Consider the following 25,076-nt stretch of genomic DNA (forward strand, 5'->3'; position numbering starts at 1 on the left):
AATGCCAGGAAGAAAAAAGAAAGACAGTAAGCAGAACTGCCAAGAAGCTCATTAAAAACACTATTTTTCTGCCTGAAAGCACAGTGAGTTGATGATGACTCCTAGAGAAGAGAAGGTATGCTATTGAAGAATTTCTTCTTCAGCATTTGGAATCTAATTTTAGCATAAGGAGTCATTCCTAATGTATTTCCACTTACAAATGGCTACAGCAAATGCAGTCATATACTGTGGTAACCTCAGGCATATTTTATTTACTCAGCTTTAACAACTGCCATTTGTACTTCCACAGCACTTTAGATGTATTTAGTGATGGTGGTACAAGAATATGATACTGCATGTAATCATTTCAGTTTCCTTCCTCTATAATTCATCAATATATTTAAAAAAATGTTCTTCTTTGAACAAATCAGTAGGGAAAAAACAAATAATTGCAAATGTCTGGCATTGGACTAAATTCCATACACCTATGGATGCAGAGAAGTATTTTTCACAACAATTTCCATGGAAACCAAGCGTGTCTGGCATGGGAGCACACAACGCATACCACCTAGTAACAATGAAGGACTGGTATTTCTCATGTTGATTTGAACACTTTGCAACATAGGCCCTACTGCATCTGAGGAGTGGCTTCAGCAACATCAGCAAAGCCATAAAAGAAAGGCTTAATTAAGACAATCAGCTCCTTGAGCTGGAGAAAAGATACTACAGCCTCCGTAGACCTCCCCCCACTCCTGATGACTTGTGTATTGTTATGTAAACCAGCATGGACTCTGATACACTACCTGGCTGATGTCAATGGGCTTTGCATTGTTGCCTGTTTGTACCAAGAGTTTGTAAGCCAAAACAGCATCATCAGAACCATTTTTGTAGCTGTTGTAAGTGATCTTCCCAGTTTCCCAGTCGCTGTCAAATGCATCCTGAAGTCCTGAGGAGTTAAGAGAGGCAAGCAGGTGAATAATCACTATTATAAACAATTTTCAGAAGGAGAAAGAATAATGATGCTTTTTCAGCTCTGAATCAGGATGAAAATTATCAACCTGGTGCCTCCTAAATCTGGGGCTCTGCACTGTCAATGTGTGGGAAGTGTCAGCTGCATGTCTAGTATTTTGCCCAAAGAAAGGCAGAGGAAGCAAGAAAATGCAAGGGGGAAGCCCCAGGAGTCCCCAGGCTGTCCAGACCTGCAAAGCTGAGCTTGTGAACTGGCAAAAATGGCTTCCCCTCAAGGGAAATTGAAGATCTTCCCCCAAGCATTCCACTTGTATGAGAAAGAGTTAATCTTGTCTAGAACAGAAAAGGGCTGAGCTCAGCCCTCATCCAGCTTCACCATTTTACAACCAGAGGAGGCATAAGTCTGTTACCTAGAAGGAAAACATTCTCCTTACTCGCCTCTGCCTCACTAAAACCCTGGCTGAGTGCACTGAGCCACAGAGGAGGACACACACCGCTCTCATTACTGTTTTGAGCTACTGCAGAGCACTGGGGCAATAGCTTCTACACTATAACCAGAAATTCCACTACGAGCAGGGAGAAAAACACACTCAAACTTTCAACTTCAAACAGCGACTCAGCTGCTCCTCAAGCACAGCGTGAGTGAACACGATTTTGTCAATTTGTTCCATCTGTTCAACTTGTGCAGCTAATACAAGTCATGGGATCTGCTGCCAGCACATGTAAAGATCACAGCCAACACCTATTCACTCTCAACTGTTATTTTCCTCCTTGCCACCCTTCAAGGAGGAGGGAATACCTCACAGAAGAAATTTGGATCAGATTTAGTACAGGAAGCCACAGCCCAGTACAAGGAGGCTCTGTGCAAGCAGATGACAAACCGCATGTCCAGGGAAGGGAAGAAAAAAGCCGGGGGAGTGGCGGTGGAGGAAATGGTCGACCCACCTCACAGCTGGGCCGAGGAGCTGTAATGAAAACCATCGCTGCAGGCTGGATAGGTTAGCTACAGCTATGCTGAGATAAGAGCACTGGAAGAGAAAATGCACCTGGCTGACTCGTCTCCGGGGCAGAGTACCCATTCCCATTGACAAACCCTTCCTCTCTTCCTTAGAAAACTGCCTCCCATGCTGTCTCACTAAACCATGTCAAATCAGGTGAAGCCAACGGGCTGAGAACCAAACGATGAAAGAAGCCTGCCAGATGTCTGCATGCAGTCCTCTAGCACTGCCCAGGAGGAGGACAATTTGCCATCAGGCTTTCTGACATCACCAAAGGACTTTGAGGCTCCCTTTCAAAAAAGCACTGTTTGCTGGCACTGCAAGAGGGGAAACATTGGTAAGAGTATACAAAGACACCAATCCATCCCTTCTGTGCCAAGTCCAGCTCCACATCAGTTTCTCACAAAGTGGCCAGGTGAGAGTATTTGGCCTATCATATCAGTGGAAAAAACCACAACGACTTTGGAAAGTAAAGATGATGCTGTCAAGAAAAGCACATGGAAAAGAAGGAGATGACCTAAGAACAGTCTAACTTCTAGTAGAAGTGTCTTCCTTCCACAGAAGGAGCACACAAATTGCTATGATAGACAGCATGTCAGGGCAGAGCTTTCACATAAACATCCCACCCCTGTCAAGGGTCTCCACAGACACAATAATAAATAAATCCATTGGCATGTGACATTACCAGTTTGAAGTTGCAAAAAAGGGCATATACTTGGAAACATTACTGCAGTGGGTGAAAACTCTACTCTCTTATGTCTCCACCACATCCCCCTGCTCCCCTGTTCTCACTAGTTTGGTCATCCTCCACACCTGCTCCTTTTTACACTTTTATTCTTCAGCCAGCTCAAACACTATCTTTCAGGTCATTTTATAACTCACCTTGCTGAAACTGAAAGTACAGAAAGAATATTAAGAAACCATTGGCAGTTGTACTTAATTTCTGAAGAATTTTAAACTTGCAAGAAGTAAAATTGGCCATTACACTTTGAAATTTGTAGTAGACTTTGCTGCTTTTATGTTAATGACAATTATTTTAATAGACATTTAATCTATCATAAATGGGATAAATTATATGTTTCTGGTCAGAAAGATAAAAGTATCTTGACATCTTTCTGCAGAAAAGTTATAGAAATTAAGGGAATTTTTAAAACTTTATATATGGGATTTTTTCACATAAGCAGTCACTTTTGCTTAGTGCTTCAGAAGAAAGTGACAATACTGAATATTATATAGGAATGGGGGTGAGGAGGGAATCCTACTGGCTCATGTGAGCAGTTGCCATCTTGAAACACCAGATAATATTTCTCTTTGCAAAAACAAGCCTAATTAGAAGCCATCAGGGAATCCAAGCTACCTCATTTACATTTGGTCACTAACAAAAGCAATGTTAACATTTACAGTTTAAATGAATGATTAGTGTGAACTTTTCTTCTGCTGCATTTTCGGTAACAGAAAATATGGTAACATTAATAATACTAGAAAGCAAAATAAAAGGGATCTCTGAAAAGAGAACTGCATGAGGCAGAAGGCAAACTCCACTACTAGATGAAGAAGAATGTACAGCTAAACCAAGGATGCCTTCTTGGTAAAAAAGGTTGCATCCTTCATTCTGCTGGACAAATATGACTGTGTCAGAAGGCCATCTTGAGCCATTAACCTCTGGCACTGGATTCACAGTCAAGTTGGCAAGAATTAACCATGCAGGTCAAAGCTGTTCCTGCTTTGATTATCCAGTCTTTCAGTACATAAAACTATTCCAGTAGAACTGTTCTACCTCACAGAGGATTCTCCCTAAATCTAGCCTGTACCTTGTTAGTAAATACTGCCTTCATCTTTCCTTCCCTTGACTCCTCTGGCTTCAGCCATAGCTGGCAACAATCAGGTGTTATTCTGCCTGTTAGTCTGCACCTGTAGATAATTCCCCAACTATGAAAAGCATGGCAGCTTTTAGTACAACAGTCTAGCTCCCCCTGTAACATCAATATCACTTGAAAACATAATATCTTTCTGTTGATACATCTCAATATCCTCCTTTACAGCCTCCTGAATGCAGTATCACACTCTGTGCAAAGAGCCCTGCAACTTTACAAAGCAGCAGGGTTCAATTAATTGTGACCCCTTCAGAAAAGGTGGGGAGGAAAGGTAAGGATACAGACCTAAATGCAAATTAATAATCATAATGATTAATTCTAAAGCTGTGTGTGATCAAAAGGCTGATCCACGGCCTGTCACAGGGCTGGCATGTCACATGGACCACAACAAGTCACTAAGTGCTTCCTGGAGTCACCCTGACTGTAGCAATAACATTTTAGCTCCAGGCAGCCTGTCAGCATGCCCCGGGCACCAGGAATACACACAGCTCCTCTAGTGGAAGAAAAGCAGAGAATAATAATAATAATAATAATAATAATAATAATAATAATAATAATAATAATAATAAGGATAGGCTGGCTAATGTGGACTAGAGGGGAAATGTAACTATGTGCTAAGTACAGAGTGGGAACACTGTCATGAGAAGAGCATGTCTGGAAAGAGCACACATGAGCACAGTCATGGGGACATGCAGGCCCTTGGCTCTCTTAGCACAAGAGAGACACAAAGGATTGCAAAGAGGACAGCAAGGCACCCAAAGTGAAAGAGGTTTGGGAAAGTATGTGGTGCACCTGACAGAGGGCAGGGGGAATGGGAACACTCCTGGGAGTAACACCAAGTGGGCCAGCCTCCAGCATTTCACTTTGAGCAGCCTGCAAGGGAGCAGATCCAAGGGCACCTCCTCCTGACTTTATCTCTGGCAGACTGTGCTGAGGTTGAGTACTAATAAAGCTTCCTGAGCACAGTCTCAGGTTTCCATCTCCCTCATGGGAGAGGGGGAAAAAGAGAAAGGAGGGGACACTAGACACACTTTTTCCTACTGTTTTGGAACAGAAAAAAAATAACCACAAATGTAACAAAGTAAACAGCAGAGGCTTAAGAGAATTTGGAAAAGCGTATAGAAGGATGATGGCTTAGAATTCTAGCAAGTATAGTAAGGTTCCAATCCAGCAAACATCTAGCTAAGTTGGATTTTCTTCCTGCCAGTAATGCCATCCCTTAGAGCTCAATATGCTTATGTGAGCAAAATATTTTAAATAAAGCTTCCAGTAAGTAGACTGCAATGAATGGATCCAATGTATTTATTTAAAAAACATTAAAAACCCCCAAAGCTAACAGCTGAAATACTGCTTTGCATTATTTAGCAATGCATTAAACACATGGGAAACCTCATTTTGTGTAGATTTGTCACTTACATGAATCTGCCTTCCCAATATTGTTTAACATATTTTCAGAAGGAATAAAATAAATCAGATACTGACAGTTACTTATGTTCTCTAAGAATCAGTGGCTGCAGTGATCATCTGTACACAATTAAGTTTAAAATTTACAGTCTCACCAGGTCAGCACAATTTTTTTTTTTTTTTGGCAAAAGTTTCCTAGAAATTCTCCCAATAAAACACATAACCCACACTGAATTTTCTTCATGCCAGCAGTCCCAGTTGAAGCCAACAAGATCACTCAAAAGCTGAGAGTTAGGTCTGTGTCAGAATACATCACCGAACAGGGATTTTTCATTCACTGCTCCAAAAACACTCACCAAATATTCATTTACCCAAGACACAGGGCCATATTTGGCCATAATGCATAATGCCTCATCAGCTGCTTAGACACTAATGGAACAGATATGATCCCTTAAAGCTTCAAAACCATCCAACTGGGGCGCAAACTTAAACACAAAGAAAATAAGAGACAAAAAGTGAGCCCACATGTGGGTTCAGAACAGCACCTAGGCATTCTCCCTATTATCAGAGCCTTTAACTCTGTGTCTGTACTACAGCAATACCGCTGTGAACAGCTGCTCTTGCTGACGGATTTGGAAAAGTTTCTGTAACGCTCTCTTACCTTGCAGCCAGTCTCGAAAGTAGTGCAACCACATTTTGGGGAGCTGCCTATCCTCTTCCAACAAAACATATGCCACGTTACTGAAACTTCTGTGAAGTTCATAAAGTAAGTGCTGGACATTTGGATAGTCGGCTTTCTGTGTCACAATATACATGTTGTAGAATGAAAAGTACTTGAACTGTGCAGCAATAAAGTCATATTCCCGTGTTTCCCGTGGTACAATGTCTGTGAGATCTAGCCCATCTCTCACTCGGGTAGTTCCATAAAGGCTGAGCCCAAGTAAACCCAGAAAAAGAAAAATAACCACAATCTGCAACAGAAAAGAGAGACATATTTGGTTTTAGACTTCAAAAGGAGCTAACAACTCATAATGTCATACTACAAAGCCAAATTCAAAATAAACATCCATCAGTACTTTCAAGTTTTTATTTTTCTGGTGTTTTTTTCATGCATACACATACTACAAGACTAAGGTAATTTGTTCTTCCTTGAAGGGGCTCTGCATCATGAATGAGAAATTCTTTCATAGTAAAGTTTAAAAGGGACTTTAATATCACTGTTCACAAGTTTATATTACTAAAAGTCACCAGAACCCTCACTCATAACGTATATTTGAAGTGTGTCTCTATAACGCTTGCAAGATAAAACTTCTAAAATAAGAAAAACTTCTATAATAAGAAATCAGCTGTGAAATTATTAGAAAACTGATATTTCACAAGAACTGTATTTATTCCTTATATTTAATACCACTGCCAAGATAGTTTTATAACTGAGCAAGGCAGAAGTCTAACTTTCAAAACCAGGTAGATAGTTCCCCAATTACCTTAGCTTTTGGTTTTAAGAGGAATGGAGCATAATGCTTTTCTGCAAAAGATGAAAGTGTCCACTTTGTACAGGGTTGCTCAAGGCAATGTATACTGGAGTCTGAGAATTGGGAAAGTAAATCCCTCGTCGAGCTTGTGCTTTCTGGGCTCTGGCAGCTCAGGTTATCTTGTGTCACTGTCACTGGCTGCACAGATATTTCTGAGCGGGGCTCTGCTGTGGTGTAGTACACCTGCGTGTGAGGATCATATTCTGTGCGCAGCTGCACCGTGGACTGCATTGTAATCTGAGTTTCGTGTGCAAAGCTGTGGCTGCTGTAGGGGGGTGGAGGACTGTAGCAAGTATTGTCATTTTCCACATATGCTTGAGGCTCAACCTGAATCACTCTAGTGACACACGGGCTGTAAGAGAAGAAAAAAACATCTGATTGCATTGAGACAGATCCTTATTTCAATCAGGCTAGATAAGATAACATGCTTTCATCTGAGATTGCTTCTGCTTCTTTTGGACTGTTGATACCAATTACATGTAAGGCTTAGATGTTAATTTCATTCTGTGCATTTAGGAAACATCTCTCAGACATGGTTCATAGTGCAGGCCCCTTGAGAATACATTTATTGTCCTCCAGGAAGAAGGAAACAGCATCTGTCTGAAGACATTGACATGTACACACATCACTCCATTAATTACACATGCTCATCAGGTAGTTCTACACAGTCTAAATGCACACCCATGCTGAGAATTAAGATATTTAGATGAAGAGGGAAATGCATGACATAGTTAGTTCTTGTGTTTAGAACAAATGAAGTAACTGTTAAATAATATTTTGGCCTTCAGCATAAGATCTTAGACTTTTGGGAGGCAGGTTGAAATGATTTGCCATATATCAACTGATTTTATAAATCAGGAAAATATTAAAGTATTAATGAAAGGATTCATTCCTAGGAAGGGTGGGCCATATGAAGAGACAAAACCACAAAAGTAATTGAAGTATTCCCTTTATTTTAATCTATGCAAGACCCTAACAGTTACCTAGTTTATATAAAAAAATATAATTATTAGAGACAAGCCTATTTCTGTATATGAGAAATGACAAATGGACAATAATAAACAGTATCAGGTATTTTTCACCAAGTGCACAAATCCTACAAAAACAAGAGGAATTCAGAATGTTGCCTACCTAATCAAAACAAGCTCTCACTAACTGCATTTCTTCACATGCAAAGGGGCTGAATTCTGATGCACATTTGGTGCAGCTTTAGATGAGGGAATAAATGGAAGGTCTGAGTGCTCAGAATTCCTGAGAATCAGGGCTCCAATACTCTAATACATTCAGCTGTTCTCTGAAACTATGAATAAGAAATAGCTTGGGATCTACTCCCTGTTTTAACCATTCCCTCAGAAACAAATGTTTTCTTCCTTTAACATTAAATATCAAACTATCAGCTCCTGGATGTGTGTAAAAGGCTAAAATGTCCCAATGCAGATTCTCCATATCTTGGTTATGACAGTAGGAGTACACATGTAGAAATGTAGCTCATCCTCTTCACTGCAGTCAAAAGCAAAAACTGAGGTAGAAAAGATGTTTCATTTCCAAGCAGTGGTTCCACTGGCAACAGCAGAATCCTAACGCCCAGAATAGGCTCCAAGTTGGCTGTGTATCAGCTCAGAGTATATTTGTACACACTTTAGAATGGCAGTATTATCTTTCTGTATTACTACTGCAGCCACAAAAGACATTTATCAAGCATTATCCTGTATTGGTAGTGACTATTCCTTATGGTGCTATGAAAAATTCATCTAAGGGGAAGTCATTCCACTGTTTATTTATTTAGGTTTAAAGGCATAAAAGCATAAAAATTAACACATAACAATTTAGTGTAAGTCTGGCTTCTCAGTATCCTGAGTTATGTACAGCTTTCCAAGATTAGCTAGTACTGGCACTGGACACCTTGCAGTAAGTCATAACCTTTTAAAAATACTTCAATATAGTCCTAAATAGTGGATCTTTCAGCTGCTTTCAGAAAGTTGTTCTCCAGCAGTCAAAATGAACATATTGTAGGAATGAAGGAAAAAGTGTTGGGGAAGAGAGGGAGACAGATGCATTTCAGCTTTTCCCTTCAGGCAGGTAAAAAGCAAGGTAGCAAATGTAAACCAGTCACTAGCAATGAAAGGGTAACAATAACATGCTGACCCCATTTTAATGAAGAACTCCCACTCCTGGCAAGGAATGGGTGCACTGATTGGTGACCACAGAAAGGACAGAGCTCACTCTCACCTTGTAAAACAGCAAAATATGTCCAGTCTCCTGTCTTCCCGACGATAAAGGTCCATGCTCAGGATAGCAGGGAAAATCAGCAGAACCATAGCAAAATTGAACACCACCACAACTGCTGCCTAGAGACAATCATAGGAGAAGTAATGCTGCTAAACTTCATATATGGCATCAGCTTTAAGAAGCATAAAAATCCCTTTGAGTTCTCATCCCCATTTATCACTGCAACCCATCTGATACTCTCAGGCTTTTGCCTGAGCAAACTGAGATATATATTTACATTCATTATGGTAAGACCTATGGTAGTCCTACCATTTCATTATGGTAGGGCTATTGTGGCAAATTAATTTAATACTCAATCTCCTATTATTATAATACATCTGTGCCTGGACATATGGTGATTTTTTTAAAGAGGAAAAACAGTATGTTGACTCAGTAATCATGTTTTTACCTAAAATTCTGACATATTTAGAGTCTTGAGGCAAAATAAAATGGAAGCAAACCTGAAACTAGAACTGAAGGTTTTACATTTATGGGATCTGAAGCAATTTAAGTATCACAATAATATTAAAGCATGTTATTAAATCAGAAAATAAGATATCAGTAAATTAAAAAAAAAAAATCAGATCACTTTAGTGAAATACCATGCAATTGATAGTCTTACTTAAAAGTTTAGCCAAGAAAGAGCAATATTTTGAGTTTATCAGGGATTATTTTTAAAGTAGAATCAAAATTAAACCAATACCACACAGCAAATATATGTATTAATATGCCTTTGCTTAACAGAGCTTGATTTATGAGCCAGTCTTCCAAAATGAGACTTAAATTAGAACAAGAATACTTGATTTAATTTGTAAAGCAAGTATCACATAATGAAAAAAACAACCTCCCCGCCCACCCCCTTTCAAACCATACTCTAAACCCTTTCCCACACAGAGATTCCCAGAGAATTTCCATAAACATATGTGGTGCAGCATCTATCATTATTATTGATAGCATTTATTTGTAATGCAGAATTGTTAGGAGCCCTACCCATCACAAAGGGAAAGCTGGGCACTGGGAAGTGGAAGACAGTTGTAAGAGCAGGAGAAATACTGGGGGGAAAATTGTTCAGCCACCAACCAATGGAAAGAAAAAACCCTTTGAAAGCCTTATGTTTTACCCATTTGGTAAGCAGTAGCCATCCCAATAGTTGCCCATTTTCATGTTAAGTTATCTATATATATATAAACCATCAATTGCCTCCACCTGTAACTCCTGAAATAATGAGTACTTGGATAAATACAGTCTTAAAGAAGAACAAAAGCTGGGACACAAAGAAGACCCAAAATAAATGTGATGTATTTTTTCAAAAAAAAAAAAAAAAAAAAAAAAAAGGCTTCTTTTGATCTTGAGAGATGACAGTACAAGCAGTACAAGCAATGTGATATCCAAAATCCATGTTTGAAAAATTCTTGAGTTGCTTTTCAATTAAATTACATAAATTGCTTAAATTTATCTGTGAAAATCAAAGTAATAACACCCTGAATGATTTTAACAGTTTTGAAATTGTCAAAATATAATAAAAAGTTTAAATATTGTTTTTACTGTTCTTAAAATGACAGAATTAACTACTTATGTAAGTATTTTCTAGTAATTTCAATCAGAAATATACTGCATACAAAAGCTGGTTTTATTTCTGTTTCTCTTTCCTGGTCTCCAGCCTGCTTGAAGTAAGATTTAAATACTGCTGGTTGTCTTTAGATATGGCTGCTAAAACAGAATTTACTTGGATCTTGGAGCCAAATTAGTATTTAGTCATCTTTGCAAGAAAAAATCCAATGATTATTTAATGATTTATGAATATTCACACAGAAAGGTATGCAAGGTCATAGCCAAGACTTTAAAATTAAGAGATTTGCTTTTGATCTGTTCTAGAATTAATTCAATCTGTCAGAAAAACAAATGGCTGCTGTTGAAAGAAAGGTGTTTGTTGGACCTCGTTCTTACAACTGCTTTCTTTGCTGGTGCTAAACCAAAAAGAGATTGAATCACACATATAACATGAATAATTAGTTGTGCCTAACCAAGATCTTGTATCAAGGATCAGCTAAGATTTGCTGAGATTTGGAAAAAATAGCTGAGGTCTGACTCAATAATTCTTACTCTTCTCAGCATGGCTGAAAAACTAACAGAAGTCCTCTGTTTCTGCTCTATAAACTGCAAATACTTCATGCCATATCAGTTCCCTCTCTAGACTCCAACATCCTTGAATTGCCAATATTACTAGATCTGAAAACTAATACTTAACTGTGTGACTGTGTGGTAGACATGCCATTACAGTTAGTTATATTGATATTTGATTTTTTTTGGAAGCATCAAAACTAATCCAACAACGTGCAGTAAACATGCCTGCTTACATGTCTTTTTAGAACAACTAGATTTTCCACTGTGCCATCCTAGTGTTGTACTAACCATCCTGCAAGTAAAATATTTCAAAGCAATCTCTGTTCTGATTTTAATTTAAATAGATTCCTAGTTAATAATAAGCTTAATATTGCACTTCCTATATATTGCATACTCTATCTCACCCACTTTAACTCAGCATTACAAGGATTAACAGTTCTCAGCTTTCATAACTAAGTTCTTGTATGAATTCATTATACCCTCTGATTTGATAAGGAGAGGAAAGGATGAATTACTGAGGAGTGATTCAGCCCCTGACCCAATGCATCTGCTACTGCTGCCCTCCCAACATTCATACACACAGTGCTGAGGAATGGGAAAGTACGGGAACTGAGATTGTGACAACAGCCACAATCTGTAAAAGCAACAAGGAGCTGTGGCAGCAGAGCTTCCTGAGTACAGGCAGCACCCAAGCTGAAAGCATGCTTAGGATTTCTGAGAACAGGGCATCTTCTCTCACACTTTTGGAGACCAATGGCCAAATGGGAAAGAAAAAGGCCTCAGACCTTTTCCTTGGGAAATCAAGGAAAGTAAGTTTAGTCCAGAAGGAATAAAATGGGACCTACTCAAGGGTGTAAAATGAAGGCATTCAGTGAAATGAGATCAGAGAGCAGTAAAAAAATTCCATTAATCAGAAAAAATTATGTTGGTCACTTCCTGAGAAACACGCTACGGTTTTTGCATCTTTTCATAATGCATAGCCTAAAAATATTATTGCTGCTGCAACTGTTAACGGAGACAGAAGAATGGCAGTCTGTGCTGGAGGCAGCAAGGGAGCAGGGAGCCAGGATGGTAGGTATGTGCTGGGGCCCCGCTGAAGTATGTGCTGCTATGTGCCATTCCTGGCAGCCCACCCAAGGAGACCGGGTGTGCTGCATAGCCAGAGGTGATGAACAGATGAGGAGGTCTGTCAGGAAAACTTCCACCCTACTGCTCTCTATCTGCAACTCCCTCCTGACATGGCACAGACTCAGATCATCGTCCCCTGCCCCCTTTCCCCTCAGGCTTTAATTTTGCTTGTTAAATTCTCGTGTCAGGGGCAAGGAGAGGTAATGGTGTGGATAAAGGTGGGGGATGAACCACTTCAGCAGAGTAAGATAATGGAATGAACCTAAAAGCATACATTCTTTCCCTCCAGAAACCCACCACTGTGGTAATGGACTTCCACATTTAGAAAAAAAAAAACTTGTCATTCTTGTGATGAGGGAAAATGTTATTCCTAACACTTACTGGGAAAAGTTCTACCTCTGCTCATTAGTGGAGCCACACCATTCCTCTGCTGTAGGGAAGGTTGTTTCTGATGTAAGAAAATTTCTCAGATAACCTCTTCCTTCACCACCATTTTAAGAAACAAAACATGTCTGAAAATTCAGTCTTGAGCATTCTTTTGAGATTATTTTTATGACTAAGTATTTAGGTAACATTCAGCAGTCTCAAAGCCCTAAATCTGCTTAAATAAGGGCCTAATAAGATTAACAAATGAAAAAAAAAAAAAACCCAAAAAAAAACCAAAAAACCCCCATTAGATCAGGGAAAAAGCTAAAAGTCTCTACTTGTGCAAGTAAACTTGTGCATGAAAGTGAGATCTTCAAAGATCTCACTTTTGAAAGAACTAAATTCCACTTTTTAAGTTCTGGAAAGAGCTAACCCTAGCAGATTCTTAAGACAGCATCAGACTTGAAGTGTTTTAGTTCCATAAAGTAAATAACCAATTCAGAGGTATCAATGAACTGCTTCAGCTGGAAGAAAATCACAGAAGCTGAGACAGAAGAAGGCACTGATGTGCAAAACATGAGTTTCTAACTAGAAGTTTATCTTGCAGATGCAGGAATTTATTCTCCCTCAGCAGCCAGGTTATTTTACCAATACTGGGCCTCAAAATTATGGAAAGGTTGACAATTACCTTGTAATGTCTTAAGAAAAGTGAATGAAGAGCAAAACAAGGTCAAGAGCAATCCTTCTTTTTTTCAAGCCCCTCTGTTAAAAATTCATTATCTAGATGAGAAGATGGTAGTATCTGTGAAAAGCAAATGCATCAGTATTTTATTGCTTTTTAACTTTTGCTAGGAAACCATCAGAGACAGCAAGGACTTCTTGTTTAGACAAGTCTGAGTAAGAGAGAGGAAGGAGACTGTAAATTAAGAAATCCATGCATAAATAGAGACCACCCACCAAAACTGCCATGGTTCTCTGATTCCAAGTATTGAGATCAAAGTATTACCTGATTTCAATTTTACCTGGTGAAGTTAGGCAAAGCAACTAATAAATACTCCTTCCTAACAACAAAGGATTTCATTTTAGTGGTTGCTAACTAATAAGTGTATTGGTCATATATGTAGCTCTGACACCAATGAATCTAAGTCTAAGTCAATGAATCTCCCACTGCTCCTTCTTTGCAAGTTTCACCTCTTTTATATATATGTATATATATATATATATATATATGGGCTACAGTGTTCCAGCAAACACAGTATATATGTATACAACAAACACTGTGTATATCTATACAGGGCTACTGTGTTCCAGCAAAGAAAAATTACCAAGTGTGAAACATTTGAGCAATTCAAAGCCTAATTTCTGAACACTCGTGTGGGTTCCTACATATAACGTCCATATTAATCACTACATTATAAAAGACTTTGATGTCTTTATTCTGAATAATATCAACATGTTCATACAATAATACAGTATGCTGAAATCTCACTGGAAACTTTTTGTTTGTCATTTTGCTATGCAGACTTTGTTTTAAACTTTCAGTGACTCAATCTGTAGCATGGCAATGGCAGTAGGCAAAAATAAATTACTTTAGGATAGGCATATGTAAGATAACTGATTATTGTACCAATTACAGCTGTTGTCTCCACATATATTCCAAAGACAAACCTGTCACATTCTGACACTGAAGATTGAAAAAAAGAAGGAAAATGAGCAAAATTTGATCAGATAAGAGAGAATTTGTATTGGTGGCTCACACTCAATAGCTCAGCACTGAGATTACAACAAAATGACCAATTTGTGTTGAATACTTCCTTATGAAATGCATTCAGGCTGATGAAAGTTCTGTAAAGCAGGTACTACAGTCTGATGACCCACAGTATCCTGTTAGTTCCTGAAGGAACCTATCAAATATTTGAAATTGTGACAAAGACTTAGGAGACATAAATAACTTCTTCCAGTGGAAGAAGTGATATACTACCAAAAGTATTTCACATATCAAGCTTAGTCTTGACCATGCAAACCTCATGAGGTTCAGCAAAGCCAAGTACACGGCGCTGCACCTGAACTTGTACCTGACATCCCAGTAGGCTGGGGATGAACAGATGGAGAGCAGCCCTGCCCAGAAACATTTGGGGGTGCTGGGGATGAGAGGCTGGACATGACCCAGCCATGGGCACTCCCAGCCCAGAGAGCCACACGTGTCCTGGGCTGCATCCAGAGCAGGGTGGGCAGCAGGGCCAGGGAGGGGATTCTGCCCCTCTGCTCTGCTCTGCTGAGAGCCCACCTGCAGTGCTGCACCAGCTCTGGGGTCCCAGCACAAGAAGGACATGTTTGCCTGTTGGAGTGAGGCCAGAGAAGGGTCACAAAGGTGATTAGAGGGATTGAACTCCTGTCCTCTGATAAAAGGCAAAAGATAATTTGGATTTCTCAGCCTGGAGAAGAGAAATTTCTGGAGAAACCTTACAGCAGCCTCCCAGTACCTAAAGAGGAGCTACAAGGAGGCTGGAGAGGGGCTTTTCACACGGGTAGGTAGTGACAAAACAAGGGGAATGACATTACACTGAAGGAGGGTAGATTTCAATTAGATATAAGAAAAAAGTGATTTTTAAAATTTGGGTAGGAAAACGCTGGAGCAAATTGAATTGCCCAGAGAAGTCTAGTTAAATATGTCCCTAATCAGGGTGTAGGGGACAGGGTTGGCTGTTACAACTCAAGGTATTCTGTAATTTTATAAAATAAAACAATTCATTATCACATGATCTGTAAGAAAAGTCATCTAGGTTTTGGCAAATCAGCAGATCTAAACACCAATAACCATTCAAGGCTAAACATCTAGGTTTAGTTGTCATAAGCATCTGCTAAATGACAAAGAAAACCAATGAGGCATTTACATTCTCTATTATTCTCTATCAAATTGCCTGTTGAGAAGGAAATGTAAACTAATTATTAATGCCTCAGGTTTTAGCTTTTGCATTTCTCAGATTCTGTATTATCAGTAACATAACTGTAATCACAAACAGTTTACCATTTTACAGTTTAAGGCAGGCACACTTAAATCTCTGAGAACAGCAATAATTGCCACATGTGTTAGGAAAAATTGCAACCCTGCTTCCTCTGGGTAGCCAAGGGCTTAATGATAATAAAAATCAATGGAGAGCCAGGCCAGAAGAGAAGAAGAAATATAACTACTGAAATAGTACAGTACTCTGTAGTGCTATAAATTGCTTGTGTCAGAGGAGAAACTTCCAAATCTTTCTTCAGTCTTCACTTTTAGAAGAAATCCTTCTCCAATATCATAAATATTTCATATTTCTGAGAGTATATTATCATAAACAAATACAAGAAGACAGAGAAAGGGAGCACAAACAATGATGGTTCAGCACATAAAATTAATGTTTGCTTTGTACCCATCCAGAACACATGATTATTAAGTTTTCTCCAAGTTTTCTAAAATAACTGGGAGTAAGGCAGTAGAAAGTGCTACAGCAATTATTAAAATTACAAATTCATATGTACTACTGTCATTGCAGTCATTGTTTTAAGAGCAGCAAACTGGATAAATATTAATGAAAGGATTAAATGGCTGCTGAGAAATATTACAGTACACACTACACCACAGCCTACTCCTCTTGACTTTAGAACACAAATCCATGGGGGAACTTGTTTCTTCTTAGTTACACATAGCTTGGGTTTTGCATTCAGCTCAGCTGTGCTGGGACAGAGTATTCCTTCACCTGCTGGCAGGTTGTGAGAGACTCTGTTCATGGGAGAGGGAGCAGGAGAATGGAGGGCAGACAGCAGCTGCTGCTGCAGTGAGGTTCTGGCTCAGTGAACCGCAGCAGCACCAAAACCAGGCTTGAGTGCCAGCACTAACAAGTACCATCATCTCATTTCCACAGCGCATCAGAGCTAATGAAACAGGATATAAACTTACTTGGAGTGAAAATGCTCTTAAAGCTGGAATAGGAATTAGGGCAGCCATAAAGAAAGCAGTAACGTTGCTGATAGATGTAAGGGCTACACTTGCTCCTGTTCGCTTCAGACATTCACCTGTTCTGTCCTGCAAAACAAAGGGTGCATCTTAAAAATCAAGTGAATAAGGTGATGTCTTGCAAATGAAGGGGTCATCCTACAGATATAACACGGTAGCAGTGAAAAATTGTTACAATTAAATTCTGAATATAAATTTGCATTTGCGAGTGTATGAGAAAACTATATACTAAGTTTACTATATACTATAAAACTATATACTAAGTTTGTTCAGTAGGAACACAGATGAAGCACTCAAGTTTTCCAAGGGCAGTAAACATGACTAGAGTTGATTCTAGCTTCAGAGCACAAAACTAAATGGGTACTGACAATATATCAAATACATCTGCAGCTGAGAAGGATTTAATTTTTACCAGTGGAATCACTTGGTGTTCTCATTTTTCAGACAAAATAATGATGTATTAACAGCATAGATGCACAACATAGCCACACATCTTGAAAAAATATGTAAAAAAACAAACAAAAAAGTCCACCAAGTCTAGGGACCACACACAAAACCCACCTAGAAATCAAGATAAACACATGACCCTTTCCTAACCCAACAGGCTATTATGAAGCAGACAAAGATTATAGAGTGGGGTTGTACTGCCTGCATACAAAACCAGCTCAAGAGAGCACATAGCAGACTGCTCATACAAAACAAAATCACCAAATATACCCTGGTTTTAAATAGGATGTACTTTGGATGCGAAAATTTGGACTGAGACAAAAAATATTAATAAAAGTAAAGGATCATAAAAGTGATGACACCTTCCTATCAGTTATATGTTATGCTTTGAAATGTCATGGTCAGTTATAAATTTCAGAATAATAAAATCAAGGGAAAAATACAGAAAATAAATCAATTTTAGGGCCATTAAAAAAAAGTAAAGGTCTTCTCTCTGTCTTCCCTCTCTTTCCCCCTTATCTCTCGTGTGTTCTTTTATTAACAGATTTTTATCATCTCATTGTCAAGACTCCTATTTGAGTTTGTTCCTGTATTTGCATTAACTTTCACTGAAATTCTTGGCAGAATTTGGATTATGGAAGCATGTCTTACATAACAGCTTATAAATTAAAATTTCAAGAGAAAATAAACCTAAGACACTACAAAAAAAAAAGGAAAGAAAAATGTGAACATTCAAAAATGTCCTAGGACCACATGTATTGCTATAATTTACTATTTTGACAGAAATAAGAATGACTAGACCCTAGGAAGAGCTATTAAAAAAAAACAACTCCACTGATTAATTCTGGATATGAGTTTCCTATATAAAACTTGTTTTATTTTCCCACAAATCTCCATTTTGTCATTACCTCAAATGGAATTCTCTTATTCTGTCCTGTTTCACTGAATGCATGTGCCAGAAGGAAAACATCATCTACACCAACTCCAAGAGCAAGAAAAGGCAAAACCTTGGGGAAGAAACAGCACAAAACAAAACCCAAATAGATTGTGTTATGATCTGCCATGCAGCTAGTCATTAAATGGCTAATTATAGCAAATTTTACATTACACTCTACACAAATCCATGGGTAAAATGAAACTGGAAACAATGCAATAAAGATATTAACTTTTATTCTGGAATGTAGCTGAGGAATTTAATATATACCATTAACAGGCACAAATTCTCAACAGAATTAATTCAAATTTTGGATAGACAAATTATCTGATAATAATTCAAATTACATTCCAAATATTTTCAGAACTTGAACATCCTGGTATATTCAGATGTAAAAACAAATCTGCAGCTCCTTAGGTACTTAGGATGCCTCCACTTGTATTAGGACACAGAAAAACCAAGTAAGAATTACACAGATTACATAATACCTGTTTTTTTCTTCACTATCATTTGTCTGCGTGATAATTTAATTTATCACAGGTAAATTAAAGTAAAAATCTAAAGTCAAAACATTTTTTCAGTACTTTATTTCTCAAAGATTCCCTTGTGCTCAATCATTAACGGGGTACTTGCAGTTTAACAGAGACTTGTGTCTTCTAAATACCTGAGTTGTGGCAGCATTAAAGGAAATTCCAATCAATGAGCACAGGCCCAATCCTGCAGCCACAGAGAGTGCAACCAACAAGACTCCTGCCAGCCCCACAGCACCCTGAGACTTGGCACAGTCCCACCGCAGCATCGTTAAACACGCATAGGCAAGCTAAGGAAAGGAGGCAGGGAGGGGAATTTGGGGGGGAAAAAAACAAAATATTAGAATGGATCCTTCTCTATCAGCTGTTTCTCCCCACCCACCTACAGATCCTTACACAATTTTTAATCGGAATAGACATGTCACAGAGATTACAAAGTGTAACAGGTGAGAAGCCTGAGGCAAAGTTTACAAACTATAGGTTTTATTTTAAATATTTATAAAATACTCTGGACTACAAACTGGTAACAATAAAGTATATTTTTAAGCCTTGCTCTACTACCAAAGAAATTGAAATAGATTTATTTTATTACCATTAGTAAGTAGCCACTAGCTACTCGGATAGCACTGACATCAGAAAATGACTTCAAGATGTCATCCAGGGTGGTTGTAGTAAAGGAAAGCACCTTCTGAGTAGAGTTTTGTGCAACACTTTGATGAACAACCTACGAAAAGCAAAATAAAACTTTGTGTGAATAAACCATTTTTTCCTTTTATTTTAGTCATTTAGTCAAAAGAAATCATTACCATCTTCTACAGCACACATCTGAAATCAAATCTTTTTGCCTTAATGTTCCTGCTAAAGCCCATGCTCTGCACAGACATTACACTAGATGTGATACTAGAAAAAAAATCAGGAAACACATCAGTGTCGTAAGCTGCTGATTATGAGACAGAATTTGCACCCTTCAGGAAAGCCCACTGCATGCCCAGCTCATTACAAACACTTAACTTGAACCCCTTCCTGTAACTCCACAATGCAGCACCAGTTTTGCATTTCACACAGGCCAGCCATCTCTTTGCCCCTCCCTGCCTGGCCATTGGCAGAGGTCAGAAACAGAGCAGTGGAAGGCAGGGTTTGGGACACAGAGGGCAGGGACTGTCACACAGCCTCCTCACCTGGGCTGCTGCTGAGGGAGCCCACGGCTGGTTTCCCAGACACCTTTAGAATAATCATGCCAACCAAAAGCTTTTAAATTCCAGCTAGCTCTTAGGTTTTTTCTCAGGCTCAACTAAACAAAATTGTCCCAGGCAGCAAAAAGTAAAACCTTTATGGCTTCTTATATAGAAATAATCAAGCAACTTCTTACTTGGGAAAAAAAAAAAAAAAAAAAAAACCCACAAAAAAACCCCCAAAAACCCAAAGAAACAAACCACCAAAAACCTAAAAAAAAACCCCAAAAAACCTAAACAAAACAAAAAACCAAAACAACCACCAAACCACAGAAAGACCTCTTAAAAACATGGAGGAAATGACTCAGCTCTTGTTTAAGCATATTCCTTAGGGAAATACTGTAAAAAAGTAGGCAGTGGATCTCAGTAGGATTTTATACTATAGTATCAAACTTATTTTCAATTTTACCTCAACATACATCCTCTGCCAGGCTTCCAGAATTGCTGCTGCCTTGTCCTCATTCCAGTTGATATGTGAAACATATTCATACCCCTTGAAATGCTCATACATTTGCTTGGGGGTCATTAACTGAAACATGGTTTGCAAAGCCTGGGCACTGTGACATGGACAGAAGAGAGAGGAGAAATAGGCATAAACAGAGCATTTTCAGGAAAATATTTTCATGGCATGTAGTCCCAAATGCAATTCTAATAGGAGCTTGATTGAATTCTTGATTTTATAGGGCACATGCTTGTATTAAAATTGAACAGAGTATAATTATTCTACTGTGTATCTGGTGCAGCTGTACTGCTCCACTGTACTGCAAGTATTGAGGCTAAATCTGTTTTCACTGAAGTTAATAAGAGTTTTGACATTTTCAGTAGGATTAGTTTCAGGAGAAAATAATATAACTCTGCAAATCTGTTCTAAGGTTCATGCTTGGTAAGACAGATTGCTGTGAGGATGCCACAGTAGCAGTTATTTCTATAAGGTCTTTTAAATGCTAGCAAAATGTTATTTGAAGACCTTTGGTTTTTTTACCCCTCAGAGAGAAGTAGTAGATTAAACTCCTCATATCTAATAAGCTGTAATACACAAAGGCAATTCATCCCAAATTTCCACAGTATGCAACTCTAGCCAACAATTTCAGAAGCTCTTATTACTTAATAATAAGAAGGAACCATTAATTAATAAGAGAAGGAACCATTCTCTTTTCCAATAGAAGTGCCTTACTTGGCTGTTTCTTGAGAGTCTTATTAATGTATTGTGTCAATGCTAAAAAGGTTCAAAGTTCTCTGGAAAAAAATAATGCTTCATTTTCTTTAGTATGGCCTGCATTTTTGAGAACAGTAACTTACACAGTTTTATTCCCCCACTAAAGCCCAGGGTTCTGTGTCTTCATTCAGAAGTCTAAAACAAAGGGTTTGAATTTGTTTACTACTCAAAGCTGTATTAACAATACAAGGACATGAAAATAGACTATTCTCTGTATTGACTCTGAATAAAACATTCCATGGATATTCTGGAATTATGCGAGAAGTCAAATGAGTGAGTACATTACTCACATTATTTTTCTTTTTCCTTTCAACATATTTTAAAATGTGATCAAAGGTGTTCAGTGCTTTACACACTGTTCAATGCTTTATATATACATTTAAACAAAGCTGCCAGTATAAAGCTTTCTTTCTGACTGACATGCACCATCATTCTGAGATGAGACACAGGAAATAATGACACCACCTTATGCTTAAACAACATCCAAAGCATTATTTTAAATTCTGCTCTTTTGAGATGTGTCACCCTGAAGTGAAATTTATAATACATATGAATGGCAATAGAGTTTGCATCATCCTCCTACTGTGTCCCAAAAAATCAAGCCTTACAAATTAAAACTGACATTTGCTTTAATTTTTTTTTTTACCTGACAAGTTTACCAGAACTGTTCTTGACTGTACCACCTATAATCAGTTCCTCCTGCCAATGCATATATTTTCTTGATAGTCCATAGCATCCACCACTCAAAACAAGGGCTACATCAAGAGGCTAGAAAAAGTTGTAAAGAAGCAGTTAATAGGATTCATAACTTTATAGATTTGTACCTTAATTCAGCACCCAGTGAACTAGAAACATGGATGTTAAAGACCTTCTGGGTAGTCTACTAGAAGAAAGGCATTGAACAAATCAAGCTAGAAAATCACCCAGGTGCTTGTTGACCAGGTGGCAATTTCTCCAAAGTCTAATGTGACTGATAAAGGGATATATAAATTCAAGGCTCATGACTTTGAATTCATCACAAAAATCAACAAAACTGGCACTACTCGAGGAAAGCCTTTTCTGCATGGCATGGGGGTGCAGCAGCAGCTGTGTTCCAGCAGTGGCTATTGTCTGTCTGAGGCACTGGTTTGCTGAAATGCCACTGCAGTGCCACAGCAACAGCTGACAACTGTACTTTCACTCTAAACGCACAGGATTAAGCATTGCATCACACAACGAGGCAAAATGCATGACTGCGAGATAACAGTGGGTAACAGGAACAGAAAAATGACATCTTGCAAGAATACAAGCGATATACTGCTTGGAAGAAAATGGTACTTTCTTCTATTCTGTTTGACCTTCCCCCCCAGCCTTCCCCACCCCCCAGCCTCCCTTGAAAAGACATGCACAAGGACAAGCAAACTTACTTTGGTGGAATTTTTATTGGGAGCTGTGATTGGGCAATCAGGATCAGCAGGATTCAGGCAGGGTCGATCCATATAACCATGACCAACCTCCGCTTTATTCAGCATTTCTTCCCAGCTCTCCACTTGGTAGTTTATTTTCTTTAACTCTTCCAAGAATTCTAAGGGGTCAAAGTTGATCCACTGCAAAGGAGGCTTCCCTCTGCAAGAGCAACCAGGAGAAAGGACACATAGAAAAAAGACAAAAAAAGCTCTGAAATAAACATACTTTAAAATTTATGTTTGAGCAAATAACTGAGTTATTTTCTGCTACAAGATAAAACCTTTTCTAGTAAGGCTGTTTCATAAAATGTAAGGCATGCTTTAATTAGATTTGTTTATGTACTTTTCTTGAAGCCCAGCTGTAATTTGAACGAAAATACTTGGTTCTTACAAAGCTATCTTGTAAAACCGGTTAAAAATACTTTCACTTACAAACAAAGCAAAACAAATTATCAAGAACCTAAATAACAAAAAAGCAGCCAACTGCTGCTTCAAAGAATTAGGGGGGAGGGGAAAGGGACAGAAGAGAGTGGGCTGAGGAAAGAAAGCCTTTCTCATAGTATCAGATTACTTCTTGCTAGTCTAATAATCATCTTGCAAATGTAATCAATCAATATAACTGATCTTTGTTTATCTGTAACAATACTGTGCTCCTTCAAATGCCCTGGCAGCTTGACTATCAACCATCAAGCCTTCCTGCTACCATGGCTGTCACCACTATCACTGTCACGTCTCCCACCCCCCACTTCTGAATTTGTGATGTTGACAGACCAGAAAGGCTTTTGACTGCCTTATTCTGTGGTTTCAAACCACACTGTATCTGCTTAACCAGGCTTAAGTCATTATTCTGAATCTCCCAACCAGAAAACACAAACCCCCTTATTTCCCCATCTAAAACTGTACACTAAAGGTTAGGAGATGGCCATTGCAAATTGCTTTTGCAGAGACATGCAAACCAGGACAGAAACAATAACTCAAATGCTAACTCTTGCATAATTAACAGAAAATGCCTGCACAGATTAACAATTAACTCTTTAAAGAATTCAGGGCATCTAATATCACACTCGTAAACTGCAAGAAACCACCCATAAAAGATACTATATGGTTTCTTTAATGGCCTCTCAAGCAAAAGATTTGTTCTTTATCCCCCAGGAAGACTTGGGAATTAACCCAAGACATTTTCTTAGGTCTAAAATTCCCAGACAACCAATGTTTTTGTATTTTATGAGAGAAAAAAAATCCACCAGAAACAACTTTGTTCCAGGGATACAAAAAAAAAAAAAATCAAAGCATAAAATTCTTAAAATTCCAACTCAGAATTTACATTTTAATTTGCATGTTAGCATTACAAGAAAAATAAAAAAGTATTTAAATTAAGGTTTACAAATCATCTCATAGAAACAGGTAAACCTTTTGTTAAATGAAAAAGAAAATCCATGTGTATTTTATATTCAGATACACTATACTTCATATTTTAGTTTTTCTGTTAAATCAGAATCTGAATAAACAATGGAAATGAAACTGAAACACTGTACACAGTTATACAATTTTAAACATTTAGACCAGAAAGTTATGAAAAAACATCCTTACAATAGATAGGCAGTTCCTGACTGTAGCTTTGCTCCCTCCCAGAAGCAGTCCAAAGGAGTGATAATTAAGCAAGGATAAAGATATTCTATGATCTGTCAAAATCAGAAAGAGGAAAACACAGTCACACAAGGATATAATCAATGCAGCACAAGCTAAATCATGAAAATACACAAACCTTGTAATTAAATGCGTGCTACACATACCTGGTCCATGTAACCTGCTTCTGTGATGAGTTCTCCTGATTTGTAACACAAATGTTCCAATTTCCACTGTCTATAAGAAATATGAAGGACAAATATTTTTTTTCTTGCACAATTACTGAGAAGTAATTTTGAAAATGTAAGAGACATTAAAAACTGTGATTCATAAACACACACTGGCCTCAAGAAGCAAATCATTGAGTAAGACAAATGTTATTAAAAATATATATATTAGACCTCACAAAAAAAACCCAATACAACCTTCCTTTATTTCAGTTGTTGCCATATGGTCTGTAAAACTCATTCAAAATAAGGGAGGTGATTTTGTACATACAGCCTAGTCAACACAGGTTAATGGGACAAAAATATATCTTGTATTTTTGTCAGTCTCATTTATATGAGACTGCTTGTGACTTAAGGTATTACTTGGTGACACCAGTAAGAGAAAAGCCACCTCCAGCTCAGAGGACTCAAATATAGTCAGCAGACCAAAACATGCAGAAGAAAAGAAACCATTAAGATTCCTGCCTTCCTATCTCAGTTGTATTACAACTTCCACTACAGCTTCTAATAACTTAGACAGGGCAGGAGCTGCGTAAAAGTCAATTGGAGCCTTAGCAGTACTCGTGGAGGAGCCAGCTGGGTGTGCTGGAAAGATCTGCTGAGAGACAGGGAGCTTTGTGCCTCACAGGCAACACTCCTAGGCACATCACTGTGTAAGTAGTAACCCTGGCAGAACCATTTTTCAGGGAGACATCCTAGCCCTGTGCTGGTACTTCTCTGAGGTCCTGAGGTGCACCATTATTATTTTCCCTGTTGGATAACACACAACTGCCAACCATCAGT

The 25,076-nt window shown here is 38.3% G+C and overlaps 1 protein-coding gene across 4 annotated transcripts in view; it reads right to left on the reverse strand.

Moving 5' to 3' along the window:
* Positions 1–25,076, reverse strand: part of PTCH1 (patched 1) — a 72,844-nt gene that overhangs the window by 17,693 nt on the left and 30,075 nt on the right. For all 4 annotated transcript variants that reach the window (XR_013341598.2, XM_085568123.1, XM_021531149.4 and 1 more), the window contains exons 4-16: positions 24,234–24,303; positions 24,031–24,122; positions 22,402–22,600; positions 21,642–21,763; positions 20,189–20,336; positions 19,140–19,271; positions 18,682–18,837; positions 17,992–18,090; positions 16,580–16,705; positions 8,986–9,104; positions 6,709–7,108; positions 5,886–6,195; positions 783–925 (exon numbers count right to left, since the gene is read on the reverse strand). Coding sequence is in view for 3 of the 4 variants with exons in the window: in XM_085568123.1 (XP_085424249.1) it covers positions 783–925; positions 5,886–6,195; positions 6,709–7,108; positions 8,986–9,104; positions 16,580–16,705; positions 17,992–18,090; positions 18,682–18,837; positions 19,140–19,271; positions 20,189–20,336; positions 21,642–21,763; positions 22,402–22,600; positions 24,031–24,122; positions 24,234–24,303 (2,116 nt within the window). In the remaining variant the exon portion in view is untranslated. The remainder of the gene's footprint in view (positions 1–782; positions 926–5,885; positions 6,196–6,708; positions 7,109–8,985; positions 9,105–16,579; positions 16,706–17,991; positions 18,091–18,681; positions 18,838–19,139; positions 19,272–20,188; positions 20,337–21,641; positions 21,764–22,401; positions 22,601–24,030; positions 24,123–24,233; positions 24,304–25,076) is intronic.

This window comes from Lonchura striata, chromosome Z (genome assembly GCF_050655825.1).
Source record: "Lonchura striata isolate lonStrDom1 chromosome Z, ASM5065582v1, whole genome shotgun sequence".
Taxonomy (NCBI): domain Eukaryota; kingdom Metazoa; phylum Chordata; class Aves; order Passeriformes; family Estrildidae; genus Lonchura; species Lonchura striata.